At 52.4% G+C, this 18,693-nt stretch overlaps 1 protein-coding gene across 8 annotated transcripts in view; it reads right to left on the bottom strand.

Annotated features, from left to right (window-relative positions):
- Positions 1–18,693, bottom strand: part of LOC122392656 (tumor protein D53-like) — a 41,364-nt gene that overhangs the window by 15,018 nt on the left and 7,653 nt on the right. For 3 of the 8 annotated variants that reach the window (XM_043387753.1, XM_043387754.1, XM_043387752.1), the window contains exons 3-5: positions 11,711–11,829; positions 11,112–11,260; positions 7,549–7,608 (exon numbers count right to left, since the gene is read on the bottom strand). In XM_043387753.1, the coding sequence (XP_043243688.1) occupies positions 7,549–7,608; positions 11,112–11,260; positions 11,711–11,829 (328 nt within the window). Of the gene's footprint in view, positions 1–7,548; positions 7,609–11,111; positions 11,261–11,710; positions 11,830–17,657; positions 18,620–18,693 lie in introns of those variants that run through there. The other 5 variants (XM_043387756.1, XM_043387757.1, XM_043387755.1 and 2 more) reach the window with 3 other exon arrangements.

Genomic DNA, 18,693 nt, shown 5'->3' with positions numbered 1-18,693 from the left:
TAATAGCCGACCGACCGGGCTGGTTTGGTTTGACATTAGAAAAATGAAGCGGCGGTAGCGATACTCTCCGACAGACGCTGACACACAACGCGAGCCGCCTTGGAGCTGCCGTGGAGAATCAGCAGTCTCTCAGCTGCCTAGGAGCCGCCGAGAGCTTCCTCAGAGCCGCCATGGGTAACCCAAGGAGACGCTACCGAGCCACCGGGACAGACGCGGAGGAGGGATGGCGGCGGTGCGGACGACCCCAGGATCGATCAAACGAGCGGTCCGATACCAGATACGACCGACGGCGACCCGGCTGGAAAGGAACGGGTGCGGTGGTCGCATTACCGTAGAGGCGAGTTGGAACAGCGATTAGATAGCGCCGGTGGGAGGCGGCTCGAATGAACGCTGTGAGTCCAGCAAGCTGCGTATGAGCGAAACTGCGGCCGAGTAGCCAGGTTGGCCGCCTGCCAAGCCGAGAAGAGCGGTGGGAGAATACAGAGCAGGAGGGGAGAGAGGAGGGAGAATCTTAATAAAGCTAACGGAAAGCGGCGGGAAATGCGAGCGCGAGACGTAATAGTGATTAATGACGAGGTAAAAATTCGTCGGGCAGAAACACAGGAACAAAACACCGAGGCGTTGTACCAACATCTGGCAGCGAAAAGCAGCTCAGTTGTCGATCAATACAGCAAAGCAGCGGGAAGAGAGCTCGCTCAGCAAAGTAGCTCCTGTCAGCATTGTGGAGCAGTAAATGGAGGTTCAGATGGCTCGCTATTACCGGGGAGAAGTACGCAGAACAGCAGATAGATCGACAGCTAGTGAGCAGCGAGTGTTGCACACAGCTCACCAGACCCGGGGCGATGAGTGGGGTTACACAGGACCGTGTTTGCTGTGCCCACAGAGCTCCGACGGGCGCCGACAGCCGTGATCGGGTGATCGCCCGGCAGTCGGCAGCGCGGCCCAGCGCTGATGGATCGCTGTTGACACGGTTAGTGACGGGGAAACACTTATCGCCTGCCGCGGACGATGAACGGTCACACGGGTGTCAGTAACTACTGATGGCTAGACTGCCGACACGGAACGGGACACAACAGACCGGCAACTGACCATGGGACTGACCAGAATAGAATCGCTAAGAAACAGTGTCCGCAACGGTGGGAGCGGACCATCAACGGTACGGGACAGACAGGACGCTAGATGACATGGGGCAGACCGGGATAGACCAGCAAGACCTAGAACGATATAATCGGACCCCCGACACCACGGGACATATAATCCCGAGATGCTACAGTATGGGACAGCCCGACCACACCCGCGATAATACGGGACCGACGACCGAGTCCTGGAAATTAACAGGTCGGGCCTGAGACTGCACTCAAAATTGGCCTGGTAACTGTGCCGAGCAAGTCCTGGAACCGACCTGACCGAGCTCTGGCCTCTGGGTCTGGGCCAGCTGAGGCCCGGATTTGAGCCGGGCAGACTCTGAGCAGAAAGAACAGGACGAACTGGGCAGCGTCTTCGTGGGTGCGGCTGTACGCGCCCAAGAGTCCAGTGTTCAGGTCTCAGTGCAAAATATGGGAAAACCAGGAGGAGCGGGCAACAAGCGAGCCTTTTATGTGGAAACAAATGGCTAAAGAAAGACGCTCACATCGCTGGAACAAGGGATATCGTAGAAAACTGTAGCCGATAGAAAATACAATAAAAGAAAACCGGGCAACAATGAGTCAGGAACACTGGCAGGTTCCAACAGTAGCATATCTTTAAATAATCGCTTGGATTGTTAACATTGAGAGAACAACGTACCTAAATGAGACAACTGCATGTACCTAGTCCAGACAAGTGAGACCATAGACCTTTGTAGGTCTAAAGAAAGACATTCAAAGCCACGACCTCCAATTCATCAGATGTCCTCAAACTTCTCATACATGTCTGATTCAATTTCCAGCCTCAATCTATGGCCTCCAATCTTGCCCAAGTAGTCCACATCAGCAATGTCAGCAGTGCTGTGCTATGATAAAAAGGCTCATATGTCACCAGGCCGAACAGAAGACAGTGACAACTTACCCCTGTCGCCCGATTGTAAGAGCCAGACGACAGATTTGCCACTGCTGTTCACTGTTACTGTAATGCTTAAATATGGTCTCATGGCAAAATAGTCGCGACAAAACAGTCTGAGATTGTGAGATACAAAATTACATATTTTCCACTGCCATCCTGTGCGGAGGCGATGGCCTGTGGCTGAAAGGACGCCATTTCTTGTCCCAGAAATACAAAGACAAAGTTTACATAGAAGAGAAAGGAAGCTTTGAAGCGTAAAACACCATTCGAAGTGTTCCATAAAGGGGTGGCCAGAAAAGTTCAATCGTCAGCAAATCTTCATCATCACAAGTTTTCTCCGAGAGGTGAGCAAAATGCGAAATGGGGAAGCATCGGAATCGTTCTGTAGTGTATCCGTGGTGGGACGGTTCGCTCGGCAGCGACTGGGGCTGCCAGTAGAAACAATATTTGAAAATGAATCCAACAATACATAGCAGCAACTAAGTGGAGGACAGTTGCACGAATGCGAAAAAGCGTCCAACGGGCATCTGAGCCTGGAAACGAGTGTAGTTCAGGACGCATCGATCAAAGTGATGGAATGATAAGCCACGCTCACGTACCTAATATCCCCAGCACCGGTTAAAAAAAGACGTAAAAGAGCTTCAAAACAACCATTACGCCACGAGTGAGCCGGACTTCTGGAATCCAAAGTCAATTCCGTCTTAGTTTCTCAATGAAAATTCAACAAAATGACAGCTTCGTACATAGCATCCGAAACGTCTTATGCATGTCCGGCACACATCTTATGAGACAATGGGCGCGCAGAAGCCCCTTCAAGATTGCAGCTAGACTGGTCCAAGAACGACTGATAGACCTTTCCCCACCACACTCGTCCCAGCCCCCTCCCCCTCACAAAAACCTTTCCTAACAGACCCGCGTCTATGGCAGCCTTTATTCTATCAAAGCCTGACTCGCCGGTCTCAACCTAGCACAGCTAGCCCAGCCCAACCTCTCACTCAACAATGCCATCCCGATTCCCTACCCCCTCGACACCGCACAACCATCCGCCGGCGGACAGAGGTCTCTCACGTGCTCGCTGGCTGGCTCTCCACCGTCCGTCGCCGGTCACCGCCCGCACCACAAAGGGGCGGTGGTCTCCGACGACGGCGTCGGCGGCGGCGGCGGCGTCCCGCCCACCCGCATCGACCGGTGGCCGTCGGAGCCAACTGCCGGCACCGCCGCCGCCGTCCGGACCGGCCCGGCCCCGTGCCAGGTCAGAACAGAGCGGCCGCCGCCGGCAGAGACGGCCGGGACGGCGGCGACGGGATATTAAACACAGCCACCCGGCTGGTTGGCAGGCGGTACACGGCAGACACCAGAAGCGGTACAACACGCTGAGGAAAACAGGCGCCAGACGCGTAGTTACCGGATAATTCCGCATGAGATACGCGGGAAGCTGAGTCGACTTCTCAGAAACGCTGAACGTAGGTGAATAAAATGCAAGTCTGCACAGAGGTTTGAGAATGGGACGGACGAGAAACCGCCGCCTAGCGTCGACAGTCGACTCCCGGAACGGACAAAGTTGATTCACAACTTCAGCCAGTCTGCGAGGGCAGAACAGGAGTAATTCACGAAGGTCACCGTCGGTGTTTCAGGGAGTTTTTATACGGACACCGTGAATGAGACTCTGTCTACAATACAGAGTATTCGCACGGAATATATAGTCTACGACAGACTATATACAGCAGAGGGGGGCGGATAACCGTGTATATGTCGTAGACTATACACATATTCCGTGGTATTCGGATCTTCAATTTACAGATTGCCACAAATATGTACGCAACAAAAAAGAAAGATGAGTAAATACAAGAACTATTAGGCATGATGCCGACCCTTTGTGTTGACTGAGACGTCCCAATGGGCCACAAGAGACCAATAAAAACGAAGGCCAGATGGGCTAAGCCAACAAGAGAGGAACCTCGCATTGTGGAAAGCTATGCACATCGTCCCATTCGTCTCACACCGAGTTCCCATTGCATCGTACTTCTGGCACATACAAAGCAATAAAACCCACCAAGTGTTCAGATGTCTCTCTACTGACGAAGTTCAACCATGTAATCCGTACATACCAACGCACATTGACAGCAATATCCATTCCACGAACCTCACACCAATAATAGTCACCCACGAGTACCATATCAGCAGCACACCTCGGCCGGCCGGTGCCCATCCAATGGTCCTCATTGGTCGTCAATAATCCAGCCGTCATAAGTGGACACCGGCGCCGGTCACCGCGGCCTGCTGAATGTTTCAGGTCTGATGATCGGCAGGCTCAGCTGAGCGCACCGCTGACGTCACGGCCCTGATTGGGCCCGAAGGCCGCAGCTCACGTGGTCATCCAGCGGCTCAGCGCATCGCCGAAACAGCCGACGAAGCTAACGATCGCACACAGGAAATAATCGGCATCACCAGTCGTTATCATGGCTGATGTGCCTATTCATATTCATACGGAAGCATTCTTAAGTGATTTGACAAGTATTGATTACCCGAACTATGCACATTATTTCACGCGGAAAATGGCTATCGTTCCCACCGCTCAACACGAAAAAAGAACTTCGTCGTCGTCAGCGCGCGCGCACCTGAATGTCGACTACGTCATTTACATATGCAATTAAAACGACGTGGCAAATCGATATAAGCAAGGCGTTGACATGAATAACAACGGCACCATCAGCCCTAACAATAAATTACTCTTCGCATTTTTCGCTCGTCTATTATTGGTGGAGCTGGCGCTGCAAGACATGAATGTGGAAAGCGGAGACTTCAACGCTGCCAACAGCGTAAACGAGCTATGCGGGCTAGTCTAACAATCCAGGTGGGTACAGGCATTGCCATCTAGCGATAAAAATGGCAACCATAAGTTTCATCTTCTGGCGGTCACCGCACCCTGATCTGCTCTCGACAGTCTCAGAGGCATTGCGGGAAGCATATTATGAAAAATAAAATGCAACTTCGAATTACTGACGGGGTTAAATTTGACAACTCGAAGCACCCCATTGGCAACATTGGAAGAGATCCATGCTATAGCAATGACTTTAAACCGGTCCGTGTCCTCCCAAGAGTTCACGAACGTCGTTCAGTGGTTTCTGTACCAGCTCCGTCAGAAAAAGCTACAAACTGGCTACGCCTGCTGAGAGGTGGAGAGAAACTATTCTTCACTACTCTTCATCCGCTGGGTGGCTCAACAGATGCCATCACAGACTGGCAATTCCAGGGTGCGTACCCGAAGAACACTCAATATCTGTACAACAACGAACCGGAGAGGCTAGCAATGGCTGAGTAAGCCGACGACCTCACAAAGACATTGCCACTATACATACAAAACTGACCCTCCTACCCCCTTTGAACAGAAACAGAAGATTTCCCAGGTCACCAAACCCATCTGCATCGTCCGGATACGCGCCACACGGCTATGATACACATCTGATAAAAACACCATTGCAAGCTACTGGTATAAGCATCTTGACTTGAGCTCAGCACAAGTTACATAACAGTCCTGATATGTCAGAACACATCACAGATAACTAACAAATCCAACAATTAACTTAGAGACGTCATATAGTGTGTGTTCCATGGAGTGTAATGCTGCGCACTGTGCAGTGGACTGCATGCACATTGCCATAGGATACAGTGCGCTTGGCGTGCAGTCGTACAGTGGTGCTGAGACGTGCAGCTTAACCCTCGCCGGCCGAGGGGGGAGGGCGGGTGCCGTCCCCCCCCCCCCCCCATAGGGTTTTTTTCGCGATAGCTCCGAACACACTAGCGATAGAGAGCTGAAACTTGGCATACCTGACCTTTGATTCAAGCCGGATCTTTTGACACCAACCGCATTTTCGGGTCAGGTCAGATCACTGACCTATGACGTCATAAGTGAACCTCTGCACGGTCTTCAGATGTCGCAACTTTGCAACGCCCTCACTGCCAGAGGAGATGTCACAGGGAAATGAAACTTGCAGGATCTAGTATCCATTATGAGTCTCACAACTTGTATATCTCGGATTTTTCCTAAAGGTCATATGAGGTCAGGTCATTTTCGTGACCTCACCATTATAAGTCAATGGGGAAGAATGAAAACTGCTATTCTGGCGCCGGGAACGATCTCCAACTATCTCAAGCACACAAAATCGTGATTTGATGCACTCCTTGCAAGGTTAGATGCGTCACTTTTGCAATGTTGACCTTGCGTGACGTCATTTACGACGTCATGAAGGTCATATTAGTTTTTCGTCAATAACTCTTGATTAAATTGAGCTAGCGAGTCGGGAAAGCCACCAATGGACTCAAGAAGACCTGCCGAATCGAATGATATGCGACATGACCTCTTTTGACCAACTTCGTGACCTGGGGGTGCTGACCTGACCTTGACCTGAGGTCAACACCCCAAGTTGACCTGACCCGGACAAAAAATATATCATTCGACGCGCCTGAGCGAGGCGAACACGGTGCTGCCAAAATCGCGGCTCTGCGGCCGTTTTTTGCGAAGTTATTCACCAAAAACTGAACCGTACCTTGGGGGACTTGACCTGACCTCAGAGGTCACCGGTTGATCTCGGACCTTAAAATCGGGTGGGTACCAATCTCTGCGTCTCGTAACGGCGCACACGCTCGTTTTTTCCGCGACACGCTAGCTCCACCAGGGGCGAAACGGCGAGGGGGGTCGTACCCGCCCCCCTCGGCCGGCGCGTATGTAGAAAACCAATAGGTCCGGCGAGGGTTAACCCTAGTATCACATGCCGTGCAGACGGGTGGACGGGGTAGACGAGGCACCGTGTCATGGGTGAAGGAATCACCACTGGAGAGATCAACTCTGGTCAGGTAGGGGAGGGTAGCAGTGGGGTAAGCGATTTGTAGGTGAAAAACGACAGGCAAAGCAGAGCATTATGAAAGTGCGACTGGAGAGTGGATACAAATGAAGCGATAAATGCACAAGCTTAACGTCTTCCTTCAGAAAGGCTCCAGCGACGTCAAATTGGTACAATCTGTTATTCGTTCTTCGGTGCTAGGCACGTGGTACTTTCACTCAATATACCCTGCGTGGTACTTACCTCAGGGAACGGGGCTGCATTTGACAAGGAGGAGAAATCCGAGTTAGTAGGTGAATGTGATATGCGGACTGTCGCCAAACTATTAGTGGATTATCATTAAGAGCTTCAGGCCAAGCTTTTCGCTCCAGGCCAAGCACCATTCCACTCTGGGGGCCCGCCGCCACTCACAAAGTAAGCGAAAGCAACAGCTTGCAGCTTGCAGTCACCCAAGCTTGCGGAATAACTCACAGGCCGGAAAACCAGTAGAAACTAGAACAAGTCTGAACGCTTATCCAGCTAGCCCACCAAAAAGCCACCCGATCACAGCTTATCTCTCCACGCTAGGTACCTACAACCATTGCCTGCCGCTACCATAGACCAGCTCCCAGGATCAGGTCAGGACGGCTCAGGTCAGGTCACCCCAGCCCAGTCAGAGACCACTTACATGGGTGCCGACGTGACAGCGTGGTGCAGCTCCACAAACGCCTCGCCCGCACGGCGGTACCTGCCGGACAGCGACAGTGGCGCCATTGGACGGCCAGAAACTCAACTAATCGGCGACAGTGCCGCCGTCGGACGGCCAGAAACTGAACTAAAGAGCGACAGTAGCTGGCGCCGCCGGACGGCTCGAAAGTTCTACTAAACGGCGCCGCGGCGTGTACCTCTCCGGAAGAGGAGTGAGGAACGGGCCGGGGCGGAGGACGTTCAATGTGCAGAGTTCAGCGACAAGGCAGGTCCTGTTCTTTATCCACCACCGCAATCTTAACCCGATGAGTCGGTGAGAGCATGCCGCAACAGCTCAGCCGCCAGCCCTCTGTACACGAACACAGGCAAAAAGAATGGTGATCACCACCAACCATTAAAATAGTTGTAGATATAAAACTTTATCGGAATTCACTGGGATTGTATTGCGTATGCAAGTCCAAATATTTCGGCCAATATTGTTTGGCCTTGGTCACTGGACAACTAAAATAACCCTATAAGTATAGCTCACATTGCAGCGATACCCAAAATTCTAAATTAAATTCACAGACAAAAAATTCAAATCCCCGCGCGCTATCAACCATGTAGGAGATTCCAAGTTAAGAATATCTAGATACACTCACTATTTCCTATCAAAGTATGCTGTAAATTTAACTATAAAATACATACAAACACACAGACAAGAAGTTATACACAGAACACAATCGGCGTCATTAGTTTTTAATTCAGTCCACTCATACTAAAGAGATGAGAGGAACGAATCTCATCTTGCGTTTTTTAGAGGCAAATCCCAAATTGGGCTCAGTGCAAATTTTCCAACACCTCTGTTCATATCTGGATCCTTCTCTTTTATTTCGATGGCCTCGCGCACTGTCCTCTTCCTCCAATCACTGACATAGGCTACTGTTCTTGCCTCCAAAGGGCGCATCTGACCAGAACACTCACTTGCGTGTCGTGCCGGTGCCGATTTCAATCTGCGTCCGTGTTGGATGTCTTGGGCGTGTTCATTCATTCTCACTGACTTAGGCCTTCCTGTCTCCCCTATGTACACATCTCCACATTCACATTCCACCTCGTAAACGACGCCTTTTCTCATCTCCTTTGGGGTTGTATCCTTTAGGTGAACCAGAGTGTTCCTTAGGTTTCTTGACGAGTGTCCTACGACAATGTTGTGGGCACGCAAAAATCGTGATATGGGCTCACTGACCCCTTTCACATATGGGATGGAGACATACCGTGGACGGCTAGGGCGCGGCTGACGTGGCCCGTCGGAGAACGGCTGGACGATCACTGGACTGCCACCGGAGGAAGACGTAGAACCAACAGGATCGCCGTTAGAGGACGTTCGTGCAGTGGCTGGACCACCGTCGGAGGACGCTTGTGCCGTGACCGGGTCGACACCGGAGGACGCTCGTGCAGTGACCGAATCACCGTCGGAAGACGCTCGTGCAGTGACCGGGTCGCCACCGCCAGAGGATGCAGGTGGTGCCGAAACTGGATCATCGCCGGAAGATGCAGGTGTCGAGAGTGGATCTCCGCCGCCGGAGGGACCAGGTGCCGAGGATGGACCGCCGCTGCCGGAGGGTACAGATGCTGAGGGTGGATCTCCGCCGCCAGAGGGTGCAGGTGTCGGGAGTGTATCTCCGCCGCCAGAGGATGCAGTTGCCGAGGGTTGACCGCCGCCGCCGGAGGATGCAGTTGCCGAAGGTGGACCGTCGCCAGAGGGTGCAGGAGCAGTGGGTGAACCGCCGCCAGAGGGTGCAAGTGCCGAGGGTGGACCGCCGCCGCCGGAGGGTGCATGTGCAGAGAGTGGATCGCCGCTAGAGGGGGCAGGAGCAGTGGCTAGCTCGCTCCTGCCACTGCTCCTGCCCCCTCTAGCGGCGATCCACTCTCTGCACATGCACCCTCCGGCGGCGGCGGTCCACCCTCGGCACTTGCACCCTCTGGCGGCGGTTCACCCACTGCTCCTGCACCCTCTGGCGACGGTCCACCTTCGGCAACTGCATCCTCCGGCGGCGGCGGTCAACCCTCGGCAACTGCATCCTCTGGCGGCGGAGATACACTCCCGACACCTGCACCCTCTGGCGGCGGAGATCCACCCTCAGCATCTGTACCCTCCGGCAGCGGCGGTCCATCCTCGGCACCTGGTCCCTCCGGCGGCGGAGATCCACTCTCGACACCTGCATCTTCCGGCGATGATCCAGTTTCGGCACCACCTGCATCCTCTGGCGGTGGCGACCCGGTCACTGCACGAGCGTCTTCCGACGGTGATTCGGTCACTGCACGAGCGTCCTCCGGTGTCGACCCGGTCACGGCACAAGCGTCCTCCGACGGTGGTCCAGCCACTGCACGAACGTCCTCTAACGGCGATCCTGTTGGTTCTACGTCTTCCTCCGGTGGCAGTCCAGTGATCGTCCAGCCGTTCTCCGACGGGCCACGTCAGCCGCGCCCTAGCCGTCCACGGTATGTCTCCATCCCATATGTGAAAGGGGTCAGTGAGCCCATATCACGATTTTTGCGTGCCCACAACATTGTCGTAGGACACTCGTCAAGAAACCTAAGGAACACTCTGGTTCACCTAAAGGATACAACCCCAAAGGAGATGAGAAAAGGCGTCGTTTACGAGGTGGAATGTGAATGTGGAGATGTGTACATAGGGGAGACAGGAAGGCCTAAGTCAGTGAGAATGAATGAACACGCCCAAGACATCCAACACGGACGCAGATTGAAATCGGCACCGGCACGACACGCAAGTGAGTGTTCTGGTCAGATGCGCCCTTTGGAGGCAAGAACAGTAGCCTATGTCAGTGATTGGAGGAAGAGGACAGTGCGCGAGGCCATCGAAATAAAAGAGAAGGATCCAGATATGAACAGAGGTGTTGGAAAATTTGCACTGAGCCCAATTTGGGATTTGCCTCTAAAAAACGCAAGATGAGATTCGTTCCTCTCATCTCTTTAGTATGAGTGGACTGAATTAAAAACTAATGACGCCGATTGTGTTCTGTGTATAACTTCTTGTCTGTGTGTTTGTATGTATTTTATAGTTAAATTTACAGCATACTTTGATAGGAAATAGTGAGTGTATCTAGATATTCTTAACTTGGAATCTCCTACATGGTTGATAGCGCGCGGGGATTTGAATTTTTTGTCTGTGAATTTAATTTAGAATTTTGGGTATCGCTGCAATGTGAGCTATACTTATAGGGTTATTTTAGTTGTCCAGTGACCAAGGCCAAACAATATTGGCCGAAATATTTGGACTTGCATACGCAATACAATCCCAGTGAATTCCGATAAAGTTTTATATCTACAAACATAAACCTGGGAAAAATATGACTCTAAAACAGCACATAAAATAGTTGTCTCACAACGTAATTACTACAAACTTCGTACAGAATCACATAACCGAACAGTTAGAATGTATCGACAAGCCCTTCAGAACAACACCCCTCTGTATCGAAAGGTTGCATGTGCCGAGTCCCTCTCTGCCCCCTCCCCTCCCTCTGAGCTCCCCGATCCACTCACGCCTGTGACTGCCGGACGCTCTGCAGGCTCTGGTTGACATCCTGTGTGAACTCGGTCCACACGGTGATGCCCAGCTTCTGCTTCAGCACCTGGGCCTCGCGCATCTTGGCCTGCAGGGTCTCCCGCATCAACAGAATGTCCTCCTCCAACTGCAGGGCGAGGGTGCCGCGTCAGACGTACAAGGAGAGATGCACCAGGACCGACAGAGAAACCCACCTACATAAGCGGAAGTGACAAACGCAGGCTTCACGAGCAACTGATGAGGAAACTGAAGCAGAGGAGACTGAGAGCATTGAGAGACGAAGGGTCCATTGGCTCCACATCAGGCTGAAGGCAAAACCAAATGAAAGACTTAGCCAATCAAGTGACATTCCATGAAAATTTACAGTAGACTTAAATAATATAATATACAAATTAAACAGAAAAAGACGCAAAAGTAAATTATGATGTTATTCCAGCACAATAGCATAGCAGCCGCAGCCGGCACTGACAGGGGAGGTTGCAATTGCAAGGGATCAGTAAAAACACATCCACTCCCCGAAACCTTCCGCCGCGGCTCCCGCTCCTCAGGAGTCAGGAGTCGGAGGGGACTGTCTCACCCTGGCCAGCTCCTCCTTCCACTGCTGCCGCTGCTGCTCCTGCTCCTCAGGAGTGAGTCCTGAGAAGGCGTCCACCACGCCCGAGTCAGCCGACGGAGACAGACTGGGCATCTCTGAGCCTGGAAAACAGAATGGGCATCTCAGAGCCTGGAGAACAGAATGGGCATCTCAGAGCCTGGAAAACAGAATGGGGATATCAGAGCCTGGAGACAGGAGGAAAGAATGGAGACATCAGAGCCAGGAGACGGAAGACAATATGCATCTCACAGTCTGGGAAGTGGAAACAGCGGGCAGACTGGGCATCTCAGAGCCTGGAGACGGGAAAAATATGCATCACACTGTCTGGAAACAGGGGATAGACGGGGCATCTCAGAGCCTGGAGACGGGGGACAGAATGGGCATCTCAGAGCCGGGAAACAGGACAGACTGGGCATCTCAGAGCCTGGAAAAGGGACAGCATGGGGATATCAGAGCCTGGAGATAGGGGGACAGAATAGTCATATCAGAGCGTGGAAAAGGGACAGAACCGAGAGTTCAGAGCCTGGAAACCGGACAGAATCGGTATTTCTGAGCCGACAGGCTGAACATTTCAGAGCCTGGAAATAGGGGGCAGACTGGGGATATCAGAGCCTGGAAACGGGGGACAGGGGTACAGACTGGACATCTTAGAGCCTGGAAGCAAGACAAACACTGGGCATTTCAGAGCCTAGCAACAGGAGACAGAATGAAGAGCCTGGAAACGGACAGAGTGGGCATTATAGCCAAGGGACGGACTGGGCTCTCGAATCCTGGAAGTAACGGTCGGGGCAAGGACGGACTATCAGCTCCCCTCCCCCCACCGCTGGCGGGGGAATAGAGTCATCCACTGATCAGACAAGACAGCTAACAACGAGCAACACCTCCTCTCCCGAGTCCCAACTCACGTAAGTCATTGTCCATATTTTTACTACCCACCACCTTTCAATAAATCAATGGAAGCTGATTGCTGAAATGACCAACTGTGTAAACTGGTGATCCTTACCACATGGCAGGCAGCACTACTGAGAACAAGAGCACAAACTGGAGTTTCAACTTAAACCGGAACTTTCCTCTGACTATGACAGGGTGAAAGATTGACTGAGCCTCATAGGAAACAGTGAGATACTGACGGCGATCCTAACGGTCGAGAGACCTCACCCATCTGATGAATAAATGCATCATCTCCACACCTACTATAGATAAGTATGTATTATGTAGTTACACCACTTCCCGCCAAGTTAGCGTCTACTATATGACAGCTCACCTCAACGTGCGGAGGAGAGAAATTATGAAAATAACATTATCTACCGACGCAATTACCTGCAAAACCTGGATGTGTATCAGGTTATGGGACGCTCATTTCCATATGCACGATCTATTATCCCTCGCCGGCCGAGGGGGGGGGGGCGGGTGCCGCCCCCCCCCCCCATAGGGTTTTTTCGCGATAGCTCCGAACACGCTGGCGATAGAGAGCTGAAACTTGGCATACCTGACCTTTGATCCAAGCCGCATCTTTTGACACCAACCGCATTTTTGGGTCAGGTCAGGTCACTGACCTATGACGTCATAAGTGAACCTCTGCACGGTCTTCAGATGTCGCAACTTCGCAACGCCCTCACTGCCAGAGGAAATGTCACAGGGAAATGAAACTTGCAGGATCTAGTATCCATTATGAGTCTCACAACTTGTATATCTCGGATTTTTCCTAAAGGTCATATGAGGTCAGGTCATTTTCGTGACCTCACCATTATAAGTCAATGGGGAAAAATTCAAACTGCTATTCTGGCGCCGGGAACGATCTCCAACTATCCCAAGCACACAGAATCGTGATTTGATGCACTCCTTGCAAGGTTAGATGCGTCACTTTTGCAATGTTGACCTTCCGTGACGTCATTTATGACGTCATCAAGGTCATATTAGTTTTTCGTCAATAACTCCCGATCAAATTGAGCTAGCGAGTCGGGAAAGCCACCAATGGACTCAGGAAGACCTGCCGAATCGAATGATATGCGACATGACCTCTTTCGACCAGCTTCGTGACCTGGGGGTGCTGACCTGACCTTGACCTGAGGTCAACACCCCAAGTTGACCTGACCCGGACAAAAAGTATATCATTCGACGCGCCTGATCAAGGCGAACACGATGCTGCCAAAATCGCGGCTCTGCGGCCGTTTTTTGCGAAGTTATTCACCAAAAAATGAACCGTACCCTGGGGCACTTGACCTGACCTCAGAGGTCACCGGTTGACCTAGGACCTTAAAATCGGGTACCAATCTCTGCGTCTCGTAACGGCGCACACGCTCGTTTTTTCCGCGACGCGCTAGCTCCACCAGGGGCGAAACGGCGAGGGGGGGGGTCGTACCCGCCCCCCCCCCTCGGCCGGCGCGTATGTAGAAAACCAATAGGTCCGGCGAGGGTTATTGGACTTTCCAGAGATGATGGAAATTGAAAATCATATGACGTCTGCCAGGTCAATGGGTCCATCCAAATTCCTCTCCAACAGCTTGGCGCCCTTGCCAGTCCGACCATAAAATTAGTCTCCAAGCTGTCACGGCTCTGACGTCAGACACGCCAGATACAATTCCGTCCAGCCGTGGCACCGGCCGACCTGTTAAGGGCCGTATCGATAGACCAGTCTATAAAGGACAGAGACGACTCTACAGACTGTCCTACAATCTGTCGGTGCCCGTTCTACAGACCAGTTCATGAGGGACAGTGACGACTCTACAGACTGTCCTACAGTCTGTCGGTGCCCGTTCTACAGACCAGTATGTGACGGACAGTGACGACTCTACCGACTGGCATTTGACAGTATGGCGGTATCTGCTCTATAATCAGTGTACGATGGGCAGTGACGACTACAGAGGATAGTCTGTGGCGGAAGTTGACGTCTCCACAGATCGGCCTCTGACGAGTGGTGACGTCTCGCAGCTGTGGTATCCGCCAGCTGTTCACCTCTACACCAGAAACCTGCACACTGCACTGAGTGCACAGTACCTAGGGGAGAGTGGGGCAAAGCGGCCACCCGGGGCAAAGCGGCCACCCATCGTTTTAGCCCTTCATAGCTGGCGTCAGTTCCAATTTATGGTTTCCAATTATACTTCTCTTCACGGTCGTTCGAATGAGCCAGACCGGGGTTTCAGGCCCATCACCATTGTTCTGTGAAACACGGAAAAGCATTTTTTGCCAGGTTACCAACTATGTTTACAATTTTTAAATGTTATGTTATTCCATAACCGTTTGGAATTTTTATAAGCGTTCTTGTCCATTCATTGCATGGTTATCGTACATGTATTCTACCAATTTTAATGTTTTTTACCCCACTAATAGCTAAGCTGGAATATTTTTGTCTCGGACGTTATGCGCCGGGCAAAGTGGCCGGGGCAAAGTGGCCAACCCCCAATTGGCCATAAGTTGCTTCCATCTGGATAAAAAAACATTATTTATATTCAAATGTGTCGTCATGCATTCATCTTGGCCACTTTTCAGTTGCATGAGTTACCAAATAATGCAATTAAATGTTTATTTTCATGAAAATCCTTCCTTTGTTTACCTACAGGTGGAATATGATAAAGTAAGCATCCATCCTCGCTTAACCTTGTCACCATCAAATACCCAAGTCGTACACGAGGCAACTGTTTTATTTCTCATATCGGGACTTCAGAAGACGCCGGTGGCCGCTTTGCCCCAGGGTATGGGGCAAAGTGGCCAATATGCATAGGTTTAAAGTTTTGTCAATATCTTTCATATGTAAACGCCTTTGGAAATAAAACGCAGTTGAAATAAAAGGCAACTTACTAGGGATCACATTGGTATAGAAAGAATCTTTCCAAGTTTAAAAATCAAGCGTTGGCATCGTGAGAAGCCTTAGGGTGGCCGCTTTGCCCCACTCTCCCCTACTGCACAATGTCATATAACCTTATCGGAGGCAAACACCTTTACGCAGACAAAAGAGACGCTACAAATTCCAGCGGTTGAAATAGAGACAGCCGCCGTAGCCGAGAGCGGAAGGCACGCCTGGTATCGTGCCACCATAGTCAGCCTGCGTGTGCCGTCACGACGCCGCTAGTTTCCTTCCTGTGCGTGACTGCCCCCTCCCCCCCCCCCTCCCCGGAGTTACCGCCGTAGCTCTGCCGAGCGTCGACGTCACGGAGCACGTTAACTTTCCTCCGTAACAAGGCTCAGCGGTAACCTTCACGGTCGAACAAGTCGCCTAAATTCGCTTCCAATGTCTTTTGAACTCTGTAGTTGTACAACTCGGCCTCACGTCCGACGGCGTTCCTGAATGTTCAGTGTTCACCTCCCGGCTAGCTGTGAGGCCATGGCTATTCAAAGTGGCGCTTGGGCGACGTGTCAAATCCACCCATTATGTCAAATCATTCCGACTAAATTGATTGAAAGATGGCATTCAACCGAGCAGCATGGCATTGGGCATAGTTTGGATAGAGATAAACTGACTAGTGGGAGGAAAAGCTGATGGTGCAATTAGCGGGCGATAGCGCTTAACCGGAGGAAGGGATAATTTACCGCACGGTTCATGTTAGGCAAAATGAGAGTCCAGTTTGATGAATGGAACGCTAGGTTTACCGTGCAGTCATATGACACAGATTGTTTAACCGCCGCAATGTTTGGTTTGCAGCTCAGCGAATGGAGCAGACGTGTTCGCTGAATTAGGAAGGGCGTGTTAGCTGTATCGGGACAGACGTGTTCGCTGTACTGTACCCACAGCAGGAGAGTGACGGGATGACCGGACATTCAGTCAGTGGGAGTGATGACGGGAAGCCATTCGTTCGGCGAGCTCCATCCGGTCGGTTGGCAGAGCCAGTCACGCTCAGTGATCGGGGTAATGGTACTGCGGCGAGCCGCCCACCCGTCGGATCATCACCGAGCGGACCACAGTAGGCACTGGCAGATCAGATCAAACTCGACCACACAGACCTATCGAGCAACACGGACCAGATCAGACCAGATTCGACGGCGCCATCGGATCACACAGGCCGCACTGAACTACTCGTATACGTAAAGGGTAAGACCAGGCAGCTAAGAATGAGGGCCGGTACAACACGGTAGACTCGCTCCCCAGTGCTAGTTACTTTACGTTAGGACAGCAGAGCACATCACTAAGCCGAACGGGCGTCCGACTGTTTTCCCATCAACTCTATACTGAACAACAGGCACAGCTGCCAGCTGGGGTCGAGTCCAGACTCGAGATCTGGCCGATACAAAGGTGTGAATGTTATTGCATCAACACGACCATGACAAAAGGGAGGTATGTGCGAATGAAGCTTTCAGAAAAAGAGGGAAAGTGGCTTACTTTGCGGAAGGAAGGAGCATAAGCGACCGCTATAGGATACAGGTAATCCTAATGATGTGAGTCACATAGTGCTGTAGAAAAACATTTACTAACAGGTAAAGCAAACGACTCTGTTCGACACCTAATCTCCATGCCGACCTGCATAGATGACCAGATGCTTAAGCATTGAACTTACAGGAAAAATGCCATGAATTGAAACCGATCGAATAAAAGAATGAATGAATGAAAGAATGAATGAATGAATGAATGAATGAATGGGGAGAAATTAAATTAGATTGCGTATCAGAGGGGGCATAAACGTTCACTCTGTCAGCGGCCAGCGCTACCATTACGACTGGTATAACTATTCTATTTTATCGGCTATCTGGATCGATCATCTAGTTAATACTGGACACTGGACAAGTGGACAGGCTCCTGTAGATCAGTTGGCGGATGTTACGCCCCCGCGTCCCCTGTCAGTCGCCGTCACCTGTCACTGACATTATCCCCGGGCACTCCCCAGGCTTTATACCGACGACCTATCGTCTGTGCCGACTACCTACCACCCCCTGGGGCCCGAAGGGTGATCAGTGAGACAACAACCCCCCCCCCCCCTGCCGCCCACCGAGTACACACCGTCCTCAAAGCGCCAGTCAGGATCATGCAGCGGCAGTGCCACATCCGGGGGTCGGGTGGGACCAGAGGCGGCTGCTGACCCGCCGGCCGGCAGGCCCGACAGACACAGGTCGGCCACGGGGTCCTCGTGGTACTCGTCTTCCGCCGAGCTGCGCCGAGGCACTGCTGGCCACGCGGTACTGCTGCTCATACCGACGGGAAGTCCTCCGACGAGCCGGTCACAACGAGATACGACAGTCGGCGGTCGGTCGCGGCAGGTTACCAAAGGTCACCGTATAGTCACCGGGGGTCACCGGCCGACCGCCGGGGGTCGACAATCGTCCCTCCGGCGGCCTGCTTCTCAAGCTCTCCGCAAGTGATAATGCCGCCGTCCCCCAAGGGACTTCGCCCGACGCACACACAGAAACACAGGGGCGAATCAGGCCGGCCAACACCTTGCCGAAATTCCCACTACACACAGGCACACCACTGTATGGCACCACACAAGCAGTCACTGCCACAGCAGCGGTCAGCGTGGCAGCAGAGTTCCACAACTGGAAGGCCACGCCAGCACAACCGCCCAGCCACTCCTGCTTCAACAGCTGGACACCGTCGCCGTCCAACACCGGTCACGTGACGGGGGCTAGAGCACCATTGCGCCGTCACGTGACCTGTCGTGCGCCGCCGCCAGCGCCGCCATCGGCCAGGTGGGGAGTTAGGCGCGCAGGTAACGGTAGCGGCCGAGCCCCGGGAGAAAGTCTCCACCGCTCACGCCACGGCTCAGGGGCCGTGAACGGCGGCCAGGGAGCCGATTGGAACGGGCGGAGGGCCGCATCGGCCGGGACGAGACACCAGCCGGCCGTGACAGCCGTCAGCTGAGTGCACGTCGGGCCGTGACAGCCGACGGACAGTCGAAAGACAGGCTGATAGACGAACGGGTCGAGCCCCGACAGGGACTGGCGGACGGATCAGAAGACATGAGATAGCTGACAAACGTAGAGTACGGGGCCGATACGTCGCTACAACGCTATCGGTCCCACTACTCCTGCGTAGTACG

This window comes from Amphibalanus amphitrite, unplaced genomic scaffold (assembly GCF_019059575.1).
Source record: "Amphibalanus amphitrite isolate SeventyFive unplaced genomic scaffold, NRLGWU_Aamphi_draft 000496F_arrow, whole genome shotgun sequence".
NCBI lineage: Eukaryota > Metazoa > Arthropoda > Thecostraca > Balanomorpha > Balanidae > Amphibalanus > Amphibalanus amphitrite.
Note: the sequence above shows the minus strand (reverse complement) of the source record. Positions and strands in the feature narration are given on the sequence as shown.